Source organism: Phalaenopsis equestris, unplaced genomic scaffold (assembly GCF_001263595.1).
Source record: "Phalaenopsis equestris unplaced genomic scaffold, ASM126359v1 Scaffold000369, whole genome shotgun sequence".
Taxonomy (NCBI): Eukaryota; Viridiplantae; Streptophyta; class Magnoliopsida; order Asparagales; family Orchidaceae; genus Phalaenopsis; species Phalaenopsis equestris.
In genome coordinates this window covers 843457-857576 of record NW_018164811.1, presented here as the reverse complement: position 1 = coordinate 857576, position 14120 = coordinate 843457, and the positions used below count along the sequence as shown (strand labels likewise).

The 14120-nt window shown below is 33.6% G+C and overlaps 1 protein-coding gene across 1 annotated transcript in view; it reads right to left on the bottom strand.

Moving 5' to 3' along the window:
• The window catches only part of LOC110026373 (serine carboxypeptidase-like 16), a 48370-nt gene that overhangs the window by 32589 nt on the left and 1661 nt on the right, over positions 1 to 14120 (bottom strand). The window contains exons 2-9 of the mRNA XM_020727286.1: positions 9296 to 9441; positions 8963 to 9039; positions 8736 to 8858; positions 8507 to 8609; positions 8373 to 8410; positions 8160 to 8261; positions 7978 to 8061; positions 7739 to 7882 (exon numbers count right to left, since the gene is read on the bottom strand). Of these exons, the coding sequence (XP_020582945.1) occupies positions 7739 to 7882; positions 7978 to 8061; positions 8160 to 8261; positions 8373 to 8410; positions 8507 to 8609; positions 8736 to 8858; positions 8963 to 9039; positions 9296 to 9441 (817 nt within the window). The remainder of the gene's footprint in view (positions 1 to 7738; positions 7883 to 7977; positions 8062 to 8159; positions 8262 to 8372; positions 8411 to 8506; positions 8610 to 8735; positions 8859 to 8962; positions 9040 to 9295; positions 9442 to 14120) is intronic.

The window sequence follows — 14120 nt, the reverse complement described above, 5'->3', positions numbered from 1 at the left end:
TCCCGTTCAGGCTCTTACCTCGAAAGATAGATGCAACATGTGTAAAACTAATGGCGATTTTATTTGTTTCCCGTTCAGGCTCTTACCTCGAAAGATAGATGCAGGCCGTTAGCAACATGTGTAAAAGTAATGGCGATTTTATTTGCCTCATTATAGTAATGTGAATAGGTATTTATATTTGTATTTTTATAATCTATTAGCATTTTTTTATTGTTCATTGATTACACATTTTTAGTTTGAGGACTACCTCAAGAATGCTAGACCGCCAGCCCGTCCATAAACGAGTGAGATTGATGTTTTAAATTACCAATATCACAAGTTTTTTAACCGAGCTGTCTAAAATACACACATAGACCATCAAGTATCTATGTAACAATATAATACAATATAATTGGTCATATTCTCTACCCTCACACAATATTCCCTTTGTAACTAACAGTGGATCGCTTGGTCTCTTCTCTAGAGTTTTTCTTTCGTACTATATATATATATATATATATAATTTCCCCTTGTTACTATTTTGGTTAATTAACAATGAACATTAGAGCAGTATGGTAGCTGCCTTTCTCTACTATCTCCTCTTTGTTTCTACTCTTTAGCTTCGACAAGTCCAACAGGTTCTCGGCAATCTCATCAGATTCTCAATTGATTCTCATGGTATTTGAGTCAGCCTTCCTTTCCTAAATCTACAGTTCTCTCTTCTCCTACAGAAAGGCTAACCGTAGACTACATTAAGCGATCTCTAGAACCCTTTATGGTTGATATGTGGTGATCTTACAGAGTTTCTCTCTTCTTTTCTTCTCTTCTATCTTCTAGATCTCACTCGTACCATAATTTTGTCTTCTCCTCTTTCTATCGATCTATTTCTGGTTTCATCCTCTATAATATCATATCAGATAGCAATTTGTTCATTGGTGGATCTGATGCAACTCCCTTCCTCTCTAGAATACTGTTATTATTCCTCCAACATTCAAATTCCTCATGTCAAATGTGAAAACCATAGTCCACATCCAACTCTCTAATGATTACTATCCAACATGGCGTTCTCAAATACTGAAACTATTAAGGGAAAATGAATTTAATGGCTTCCTTGAATGAGCCAAAATCTGTACACAAACAAATCCAACATTCATATGGACATCTTTTCCAAAATCCAAAATTCTTACAATGGCAACTAACTGATAAAAACCCATCAGCTGCTGTCTACTATAAAATCTCCTCCTCTACTCTTCCCTATATTTTAAATTTGGACTATACAAGAACAATTTGGATCACTCAAACCAAGAGACTTCAAACAACAAACAAGATATAGAGTTCTGCAATTGTGCAATGCTCTCCACAACACTTCTACGAGAGATCTTTCCATGTCACAATATCTTCTCGCCATCAAACCCATAATGAAAAACACCACCACAACAAGGGATACATTGGCTCGAAGGATTTCATCTTTCACACTCTCAATGGTTTACCACCCATCTATCAATATTTCAAAACTGATATTAGAACCTATTCTGAACCCATTCATATTGATGAAGTATACTCCTTTCTATGCACTGAAAATAAAAACATTGATATGGAGTCAGCAAAAGAAGCCAATACAACAACCATTTTTCTTTCTTCATCTACAAAATAAGGTGTTCGTGACACCTTTCATGGAAGAGGCCTCAATTCCAACCGATGATGGGCTGCTCAAACCCAATCCAACAAGGCAAGCCGCACTTCCATCAGTTCCAACATCTCTTGCCAAATCTGGGATAAATTTGGTCACACGACTTTAATGTGCTGGCATAAAGCAAACTACACTTCCTACCCATCCTCCAAATCTAACATTGCTCTTATGATAACCACTAAGCCCGATGATTGGATATTGGATATTGTATAGCAAAGCAACATCCCATATCAACACTAATCTTGAGCATCTACAACAACATATTCCATATCAAGGGCATGACACCATCTCAATTGGTGAAAGATCTACTCATCCCATCACTTATACCAGTCAAGGTTTGCTTCCTACTCTTCAAAGTAAGCTCCTCCTATTGAATCTTCTCTACTCTCCTTATCTTGCACACAGCCTCATATCTGTTCACAAACTCAATTTTGATAATGACTGCATTGTCATCTTCACTAAATCTGGTTCATTATCAAGGATCGGAGAACAGACAAAACAATCCATCAAGGACCCACTAAAAATGGCCTATATCCAATCAAAGCTCTATTTGTCATTCATCAACTCTCTACCTCTCATACTCAACCTTGACACCAACCCTTAGAACATCCTCATTCAAAGCTGAGGTACAAATCTCCAAAATTCATTATGCTATTGTCAATCCTAGCTCGCATTTTCTTTGCAATGAATTTATTTCAGCTAAATTTCATTAATTGCATTTTTCTTCTTCTCTTTTTAGATCTAAGTCCCTATTTGAACTTCTTCATTCTGATGCATACGACCCCACTCACACTAGTTCTTGAAAAGATTCTAAATACTACTTATCTTTGATTGACGACTATACTATATATTGTAGGGTTTTCCCAATGTGTGCCAAATTGAAACAACTACAATCATAATACCATTTCATAAATTTGCTTTAACCCAATTCAACACCAATATCAAAACTTTACGCTTGGACGTTAGTGAAGAATATACATCTCAAATGCTTAAACAATACCTTCTCTCTCAAGATATTCATCACCAATTATATTGTCCCTACACACCTCAACAAAATTGGGTCGTCAAACGTAAACATCATCACCTAATTGAGACCATCAGAACCCTTCTTCTAACAAGTAAACTCCCTGCACAATTCTGGTTTGATACTCTTTTAGCAGCGACTTACCTCAAAAATTGCATGCCATCCAAAGTACTACACTATAAGTCACTTTATGAGCTCCTCTATCTTTCTACGTCCCTCTTCCATCACCTTCGCACATTTGGTTGTCTATCTTTTCCATGAAAAATACCTTTAACATCTAATAAACGTCTATTGAAAGCACCACCATTTATAGCTATAGGCTATGCCATTGATCATAAAATGCTATCACAGCTTCAGTCCTTAAAATAAAAAGTTACCATTTCCCGCCATGTCATTTTCAATGAAGCTTAATTCCCTAGCACCCATTATTCTACACCTACAGTAGATGTGCTTTTCTGTATTCCACCAGGTCTTCTTACTCCCATAACTGCACGAAATACTGTTCCGGCTACATACACAAAGCAAACCAATACTCCTCTCTAGCCCACAAATGTTCCTCTCTTCCCTACAGCCTCAACCACAACCTCTACCTTAGATTCCAGCCTTTACCATCTCATGTTTCTTCAACCCGTACACCATAGTCATGGTCAACAATCTTCCACCCATGCCTCCTACACACCTAATAATCACCCAAACTAAAACCTGTTCACTCAAACGTAAACTATTACTCAACCTCACCTATATTACCCTTCATGCAATAGATCGTAAGACTTTAGTGGCAAGCCATGTCCCATGAATTTCATGCACTTCAAATTCAAGGCACTTGGCAACTTTTCCCCCCGCACTTCATCAAAATATCATAGACTGTATGTGGACTTACAGAACTAAACTTAATTTAGTTGGTTATATTGCTAAACATAAAGCACATCTTGTTGCTCAGGGTTTTAACCAACAATAAGACATCAACTACAACAAGACCTTCAGTCTAGTGATGCAGCTCCCCACCATTAAAATTCTTCTCACAGTAGCCCTACATCATAATTGGCCAGACAAATAGTTGGACATTTAAAATTCCTTTTTTCATGGCTTACTGGATGAAACTTTTTACATGCACCGACCACAAGGCTTTCAAGACAATTAGTATCATAATCTTGTTTATTTGCTTAAAAAGGTTTTATATGGGCTCAAACATGCCCCATGCTAGTGGTATTTCACACTTTCCAATCATCACAAGTTTGAAGGTTTTGAAAATGAGCAAGGCACATCTTTCACTCCTTACATATCAGCACAATGAAATTTATATGTATCTTCTAGTGTATGTTGATGACATATTACTAATCAAAAACAATGCAGCTGTTATTTCCAATGTCCTCAATCACCTCTAATCATCTTTCATGCTAAAGGATCTTGGTCTTGTCAACAGCTTTCCAGGAATTTATATCCAGAAAAATGCTCAAAGGTATGTTCTCACTGAAACACACTATATCACCTCTCTTGTACAACAACTTGTCATGGAAAATTGCAAATCTCTTTACACTCCCTTACCAAAAAAATTAAAATTGGATGTTGATTCTAAACATGAATACTCTCAAAACACGCATTACCACCAACGTACTGGCTCGCTACAATTCTTGACAGTTACAAGATCTGAAATTGCTTCAACGTACTGGCTCGCTACAATTCTTGACAGTTACATGACCTGAAATTGCTTCTGTTGTTAACTTCATTTGTTAACAAATACACAAACCTCTTCTCTATCAATTTCATCTAAGCAAAAGGCTCCTTCAATATCTTAAAGCTACAATTCACTTTGGTTTTCAACTTACCAAAAGAAAATTTCAACACCATGCATCTTAGATGACGATTGGGTGGGCAATATTTTTTAGCGCAAGTCTACAACAGGTTTTTATACATTCTTAGGAAATACTCTCATATCATGGACTATCTAAAAACAAAAAATGGTAGCTAGATCCTCCACTGAAGTGGAGTACTAGGCACTTGTTGCCACCACTATAGATATTAAATGGCGTTGACGCCTTCTTGAAGACTTCAACATATTTCTTAATGCTCCCACACCCATCTATTGTGACAACCTCTACTATAGCCATTGCTTTAAATCCTATCTTTCATGCCCAAACAAAACATGTGGAGATAGATCAGCACTTTGTAAGAGATCATATTCTCTCAAAAGATACTCTGATTAAACACATTGTTTCACAAGATCAGATAGTTGATATTCTTACCTAGGGACTCTCTAAACACCAGTTTTCTAGACTTCGAATCAAGCTCACAATCAATGAGCCAAATTGTGATCTTGAGGGGAGGTAACAACGGTATATTTAAATATAATTATAGATATTCTCATGCCACCATCTCAAAATTTTTCTTTTGTAACTAACAGAGGATCACTTAGCCTCTTCTCTAGAGTTTTCCTTTCATACTACATATATTGCATTTTCTCTTGTTACTGTTTCGGTTAATTAAGAATGAACATTAGAGATAGATAGCAGTTGTTTTTCTCTATCATCTCCTCTCTGTTATTTTCTCATGCCACCATCTCAATAGAGGTAGATAGCAGTTGTTTTTCTCTATTATCTCCTTTCATACTACAACTTCAGAAGATCTTCAACAACTCCAACAGATTCTCAACAATCTCAACAGTTCCTCAATTGGAACAAAAAATAATTCTAAAAAATATTTTTCATTCTCGTTTTTTATGTCAATTCTTTCAATTAAAAAATATATTTGAAGACTAAGTTGATGTAGAAGTTCTCTTCTAGAAAAATATCTCTCGACCAAATTCATAGGATTTAGTATGCGGTAAGAAAATGAACAAAACCTTATTAATTAATCATATTATTTTGATATTTTTGGTAATCTTGAGAGATGCTTCAGCCAATGAACAGTAAGTATTTTTAATTGATGTAGGAAGAATTTCTATTTGCGCCTCAAATTTTTTCCATTAACTTTAGAGCCACATTTAAGGATACTCTTTGAAACTGTATTTGTTATCATAACGAACATCAATAAAAGTTGCAATATTTTATTGCAATCTATGTGGTGCATATTTATATTATTGATTCACTTATTATGATCAATGTTATTGTTATGTTCCTTAGTATAGTATTGAACTTCAACATATTATAATAGAGTTAAAATATAACTTAATGAGTATTTTTATCAAGATGTACTTCGTGTAGAATGGTTATGCTTCTCAAATATTATTCCGTTACCATCCTAATGGAAAGACTTTTTTATGTTTTTCCTTGTTAAGATATGTGATTTGAATAAATGAGTCTCCGTCAATAACTTAAAAGAAAATCTCATGAGGAATTTCTTCCTTTACTTGGAATTTATTTATTCATTTATTTTATTTTTTGAGGGATAAGAGAGATTTTGTGAATTAGAAGACCGTTTCTAAAGTTATCTGATCCATGCTACAAAAAATTATAAGTTATAAAACAAAAAAAAATTATTTTTTAATAATATATTCAATATCAAACTAAAATATTAATAATTGTGTTTACTAATCAACAAAAAATTATTTTGAAGATTGATGCATGCAATGATCATTCTTTCAACATATAAGTATTTTAACAGTCTTAAAATGAAAAAAATTTTGAGTTTGTTGGATTTCTTTGATTGAGATGCACAATTTGACTATAAACATGCAAGATTTATATGTTGTTTGATCTTTCTTTTAATATTCAAAAGTTTTGAATATAATTCAAATTCACGAGATTTATAAAATTCAATTGCGTGCGCACGCACATACACTAACAAATATTATGTGTGGCGACCGCGCGTCCGAACGACGGTCCGAATGGGTCACAATGCAACACATGTTGGCGTGACTGCATCCCGGCCATCTTCCGAATATGTAATCCACCACACATAATATTTTCTCCACACACATGCAAAATAATTACAAATGCATGCTTCGATCACATTATTCTATATTGCTCTGAAATCCAACGGATTCATAGCACTTGTTGAGAAATCCACCTCCCAAACATAACAAAGGTTTGCATAGGCCTATTCATTGGTGCCATATGATTTCCACCCTGCAACACAAAATAAAAAAATAGTACATATATAAAATCAATATTAAAATTTTAGGAAAAAAGGGTAAATAAGATATAATATGAATAGAAATTATATGCAATAAAAAATATGCAGAGAAGGAATCATGCAGCATTAAAGATCAAAATTCCCATACCTTGACAGTAGCAAAAGTCAAATTATTTGCGAATGAAATCGTATATCTGAGGAAGCGATTATATGTCCCATAGTTAGCATATCAGCAACAAAATAAAATCAACTTTTAATATATAAATCATAAAATTCTTTTTACATAAAAAGTTCATTACCCTGCCACTTGGCCACCTGCATGCCATGATCTCCATGGATCTAAAACTAAGTAGCGCAGTGATTTTATCCACTCCAACGAACCAAAAAATGGTATTTGCAAATCGTGATCTCCACTGTGTCAATCATGCATGGCGTAACATAAATTATCAAAATATTCTCTATGAAAATTACAGATTTATAATTATTTTCCAATGTAAACGCTTGTTTTTTATGGTCATTACCTGTATACTAGAGCTCTATAGCCTTTTGTTGTTAAACTTCTGTGATATGGCAATGAGCTTGGTATGCTGAGACGACTGTAATTATATATAGATACATTGAGATTGCATCCATACCATCTTCCCACATTTCCCTATTTTAACATTATTTAAAAATTTCTTTTTTAAAAAACTACAAATTAAGTAGCACTGATCTTATCGGTAAATAAAAAGAAGAGTCACACCTCCTTAATCTGTAAGACATTTCTTACAAGTTGATTGTTTCCCATATATGTATGTATGTATGTATGTATGTATGTATGTATGTATGTATGTATGTATGTATGTATGTATGTATGTATGTATGTATGTATGTATGTATGTATGTATGTATGTATGTATGTATGTATGTATGTATGTATGTATGTATGTATGTATGTATGTATGTATGTAAAGGTTTTATATAAAGGACCTAACTATACAATTATTATCAGGTGAAGATTGAGAGACGAAATCTGGTGAGTTCTCTTCCAGTGATCTGTGAAGGCGTAACATCCCCCCCGGAAATCCATTAGAACATAAGGGTTCCAATATACCAAAAACATTAATTTTTGAAAGAAACTGCGAGCAAATTAATGCATGAAAAAAAATTAGGCTCAAAACATTAGTGTATCAGACATATATAATATATGAACAAAGTTGAGGATGTGACTTACCGCATTAAAGGCTTGGAGATGTGTTTTACAAACTGCACCCTGAGGCTGATCATAATCCTCACCCACACAGTTCTTCTGAATAAGCTGAAATAATGGAAATGAAAATGTTATTAACAAAATATACGTTGATAAAACAAGATGATTAGATTTATTTTAGAGAAGTTTAGAATATTATAAAAAACCTCATAGAGTTCTTCAGAAATAATTCCTAATCCGTATGCATGAGGTACTTGTGAATTTATATCTATTTTTTCGCCTGTTATAGTGTTGCCAATCAGATAACCCTGGGAAAATTCCAAACAATAAAATTAAAAAAAACATGGTGCAATATTAATTTTGTTTTTCATTTCAACTTGAAGCTTTTTAAATCAGTATTAATGTTTCAAAATCCACACCTTAATATTGATTAATGGCTTTTGACCCTGCTCATTTTCTGTCACGCAACATATGATTATGATAGTTAAATTTTCTTCGTGAGCTAAAGAACAAGATTAATTAGTGTTTATAAGAAAATTGGCTAACTAATTACCTTCAACAATGTCATGAGAAACAAGTGTAGCCATCTTCCCACCATAAGAGTCACCACCCATGTAGAAAGGATTCAACATGAAATTTGGATGTCTCAAGAACCACTATATCAGTGAAAATAGAGAGTATGATATATAATGATTTTTCTCATTTTCACAATGTCTCTCCATCATATAAAAAATTAAAGCGTATAATATAAATTAAATAAAGATTTAGAACTATAGTTTTGCCTTTCTGAGAAATTTGAGGATATTTTCTTTAGCCTGAATATCCTCTGTAATATAGTCTTTATCAGTCATGGAGTAGGAGAATCCAGTACCAACAGGCCAATCCAAGAAGATCATATTAGCAATCTGAAAATTTAAAATATTTTATGAGTAGTATTTAATTTTCAACATAATGATCATGTGTATATATTTGTGGTAGTTTAGTTATAGATGGTACTATAATTTCTCACCTTTGTCCAAGAATAAGGATTGACAACTAAGGTTGGAATGTTGCCATCAAAAGTATCAACCTTAAAATGAAGAGGTCCTGTGCACAAGAAAAATTATGTAGGATGCAAATATTAATTGAGAACTATGGATTTTAATCATAGCGAGCATTTATAAAATACATCAAGAATTTTATACATATTTACTCAATTTTTAACTATTTTTTTATCACTTGAATCTCAAGCAAAAAGTAAGAGTTTCTTTTTTATATTTCTCTAAAATAATAGAAAGTCAAACAACAATAATGCTTTCATAAATAAGAAATTTGAACGTCCCCAACTAAAACCATTTATTACCCATCTCCAGAGCCAAACCCACAAAACCCGAGCAGCCCGGCCCGCCAGATAGCCATAGGATGAGAGGGTCCTCCTCGGGTTTCGAATCCGACCGCACAAAGTAATAGAACAACTCCGCTCCGCTGTCGTCATCTATAGACACATACCTTTACGCACAGAAACACTGATTAGTCAATGGGGGAGAAAAATACGGCAAAGATGAACGACGCATCTTTAAGAGACGTGAGAGTAACAAGAAAAAAAAGTTATAATTGGATATTATAAAATGATTAAATAGTAACAAAATATGAACTATAAAATTATGATATTTTTTTTTTTTTGAAAAAATTACATGCATTATATAACAGCTTTCTCCCCACCCTGTTACATAAATCAGCATTACTATAATATTAATAGCTGTAATGTATTGTTAACCAAGCTTTAAAATCGGCACAAATGAATTGAATTTGGATTGGAATCAGCTCGTGACTCATTATTGATACATCATCAATAAATTCCCATCATCCTACATGAAATTCGATGCTTGACACGGATCTTGAGAAAACAATTTGAGCAAAAAAGTCAAACTTTGACTGAAAGTCTTTTTGAGCTCCGATTTTCAGCAAACGTTTAGTCAAATTGATCGGTTCAATGAAACGTACCCAATGATACCAAAATTAGTCTAATCCAAATCAAATCAAGCTTAGATCAAACCATTAAACCACTTTTTGAAGCTTTCTAGGCATGTTTGAAAAGGTCGAACGATTGTCAAATCTAGTAAGTTATAGTCAAATCTAACAAATCTAAGATCACTCAATTCTGACATTGTTAAGACACTCAAATGTCCATGAAACGTAGTATGATTGTGGAAAATCTTTCTAGATCGTCCGATCATAGTGGTTCATTTTCCTTCAATAATTGTAAACGGGACGGGACTATGGGGGTGGGAAGAAGTTAGAAGAATGAAAAAGAGCTTGAAGCTTGCATAAGAAACTGAAGTCTAGCATCATTCCTGCCATTGTAGACATTCACCAACCATTGTCTACCACCACTTATCAGTCGTCGTCGATCACCATCAATGTCGCTCATGCCTTGTGACAAGTTCATCCATGCACCAACGTTGTTAACTTAAGAGATTGTGTAACCATTTCCCACCCATGGGACAAGAAATTGTAATTATAATAACCAAGTTATTGTAGATCTCTTCAACTGGGTCATGACCCATGATTTTTTTCCTTTTCAACTTTTGTTGTTTTAACTTATTTTTTCTTTTATTTGAGTGTGTGTTAAATTCTCGTGTAACGTTAAGATGATAATCTATTACGCTGTCTCTGTGAATCTTCTAGCCCACCACAATTACATTCAATTTCGAGCTAGCTCGGCTCAAAATTGAATGGAGCTTGATTTGGCTCGAAATTAAAATAAGTTGGCTCAAATTTGAGTTATTCAGATCCATTCCATCTTGAAATTGGCTTGATCTGGCTCGAAGTCAAAACTAGATGGCTCAAATTGAATTAATTTGTATCTGTTCAAGCATGAAATCAATTCATAGCTCGTTATATTCGATTTTATTTAGTATCATATATAAGTTTTAAAATTAAAATAATTTGAGCTGGTCTGAAGACAATTCAAGTTGATATGTGTATGGCTTGTAATTAGCTAAAAAAATCGATCTGAGATTTTGGCTCATAGCTCGGCTCGTTCACTTTGATCTGATCTCGATCTAAGCTAAAATTCAAATCAAATTTCTGAGTGATTAACAATATTCAAGCTAAATGCACAACCGTAATTAGGGCTCTCAATTAAACAGTTTCTATATTATTATTCCTTTTCTTTCTCTGTTATTCTATCTTTATTCTACTTTGTTTTTAAATTCCGCTTAATTCCTAAGTATTTACGAAGCTAACAGCTAAATATGAAATATGCCATCTAATTAGTTTTTACTATATTCAACTTTTTTTCTTAAATTAGAAAAGTGACAATTCTTATGTGATACATAATACCAGACTAAATGAAGTTTACTAGACATATGGGTCATTAGTTCCAAGTGTTTAGCATATATATATATATATATATATATATGCAATATCTTAACTGCTGCATAGTAGACGGTTTATATATATTCATGTGATAGACTCATTATTTAATGAAAATAGCTTCCTCTCTGCTTCACTCGTTTCTTCTCTACGCATCTCCTTTGCTTTCATGGTATAGGAGCAGATCATTCTGAAAAACTCATAAACAATTTGTTTCTCCTCTTTCTTTCTTCTTTCTTCCCCCCCTAAGAATCTCTTCACCTTTCAGTTCGTCTGTGGAAGGCTGACGCCCATAACTTAACTTGTTGTTATTGAAACCATTATTGGTGTCGCTCTCTGTCTTTCTTGTAGTCTCTTTTTTAATTTTTTTTTTTTGACCGGCTTCCTATGTTGAAGCTTGTCAACAATGGAAGAATATGATACCTTATGTTAGATGGGTTAGTAAATCTCAGAATCTCTGAAAATTTCATCTCTCCCTACATTAAATTTCTCATGGCCAACATAAAGTCCATGATTACCAATACACCAACCATTGTCTACCACCACTTATCAGTCGTCGTCCATCACCATCAATCACTCTCTGAGGCTAATGGCTTCTTGGGTTTTATTGATGGTACTATTCATACTCCAGCGCCTATGGTTCTTAATGTTTCGGGCATTTCCTCTTTCAATCCTGCATACACAACTTAAGGAAGTTATTAATCAAAACTTGTCGGCTGCATTTCACTCTACCATTTCAGCCGCTATTTTGCCTTGTGTCTTGAATGTTGGAGCTGGTCATGAAATTTGGACAGCATTGGAGAAGCGCTTACAAGCCACCAATCACTTCCGTGTTATTCAACTAAAGAAAGAACTACACAATGTCTGAATGCAAAACCTCGTTATAACTCAATATCTTATGCAAATCAAGGCTATTGTTGATAACATATATGTTGTTGGCTCCCAAGTCGATATTGAATATGTTATTCATTATAACTTGATTGGTCTTCAGGCATCTTATCTTCCCTTCAAGGCTACGATACGAGTGAGATCCACTCCCATAAGTCTGGATGAGTTATATGCCTTACTAATTAGTGAAGAAATTAATCTCTCCACCGAGCACAAATCTGCCTCTGTTGATCCTGATCCGCAGTTGGCCATGTCTTCTTCCAAAACAAAGAAAAAATACTATAAAGGCAAAGGCAAAAACAACAATGTTCAATCCAAATAACCAATTGAGGCTCCAACTACGCACTCTAAAGCTCATGGCTTGGTCTCCTATCAAATATCTAATAAATAGGAACATCTTGCATCTCATTGCTGGCACCATCTGAATCATTACTATCAACCGAGAAACTTCTATTCTCCTCCACAAACCAACTCTCATACAACCTATATTACTTCTTCTTTCTCATCCAATTAGTCCGATTAACATGTTGATACTGGGGCAACTTTCCATCTCACTTTTGATTACAGTAAGGTTAATCGACCTGAACCATATCAAGGGAAAGAAAATTAAGGTCGGTAATGGTCATACCGTCCGATAGGTTGATAATTTAAAATTGTTATTTTATATATTTTTGTATTTTATATGATAAAAATTATACTTTGAAAAATGTTTTATGTTGTTTTTGAAGGTTTTAGCAGGGAAAGGGAAGAATAAGCATCGAACTTAATCAGATTGAAGATTGGAGACAAATTTTGCCATTGGGTGCCTATCTACTGGAGTCTAGGCTTGAAAACTCTCTTAAACTGCGCAAAAATTCCGAGAAGACAGAAAGTTGACGCTGTTCATTGGGCGCCTAGGCACTCTTATTGGTTCCTAGGCATCTCATTTGCAACTTGTGGGAGGGTATTAGGGTCACTCCACCATCTTTAACCATTATTATTCCAAGCGGTCACAAAGGAGGAGTGCAGGCAAAATCCCAACTAATTCGGTTATTAAAGATTTATTGCTTGAACCTTATATTAAAGTTACACTATATATTCATCAATATAATTATGATGTCAAAACAAAATTAATCACAATACGAACAATAACTTATCATCGGGACATATTTCTTACCTATTTACATATCTCACCTAAACCTTCATCTGTACACACATAGCACTCAAATCCTTAATATCACATAAATAATACTACTATTATCAACTTTTAAAAGTAAAATATATATATTTTTATTCATAAATTTAAAACACCAATGTCATGCACAAAAAAATAAAAGTTTCGATATATAAATATAGAAAACTTGCGTGCTTTCAAAACAAGTCACAACCACTCAAACAATAAAACTCCGCTATTTTTATGCTACGGATAGGGCTGTCAAAAAAACTTGTTGTTTATGAACAATTCATGTTCAGCTTACCAAGAAGATCATGTTCGATTCATTTGATGAGCAAATGAGACGGAAGAGAACAATTTTTTTCGTTCATTTTATAAAATAACTAAATACGAACAGTAATGTGTTTGCTAGTGTTTGAATTGTTATTGTTCGAAATATAAAATAATTATATATAAAAAATTTATCTTTTCAAAACAAGTCACAACCACTCAAACAATAAAACACCGCTATTTTTATGCTAGGGATAGGGCTGTCAAAAAAACTTGTTGTTTGTGAACAGTTCATGTTCAGTTTACCAAGGAGATCGTGTTCAATTCATTTGATGAGCAAATGAGACGGAAGAGAACAATTTTTTTCGTTCATTTTATAAAATAACTAAATACGAACAGTAATGTATTTGCTAGTGTTTGAATTGTTATTGTTCGAAATATAAAATAATTATATATAAAAAATTTATCTTATTTTAAAAATAATTATATATTCTAAAAA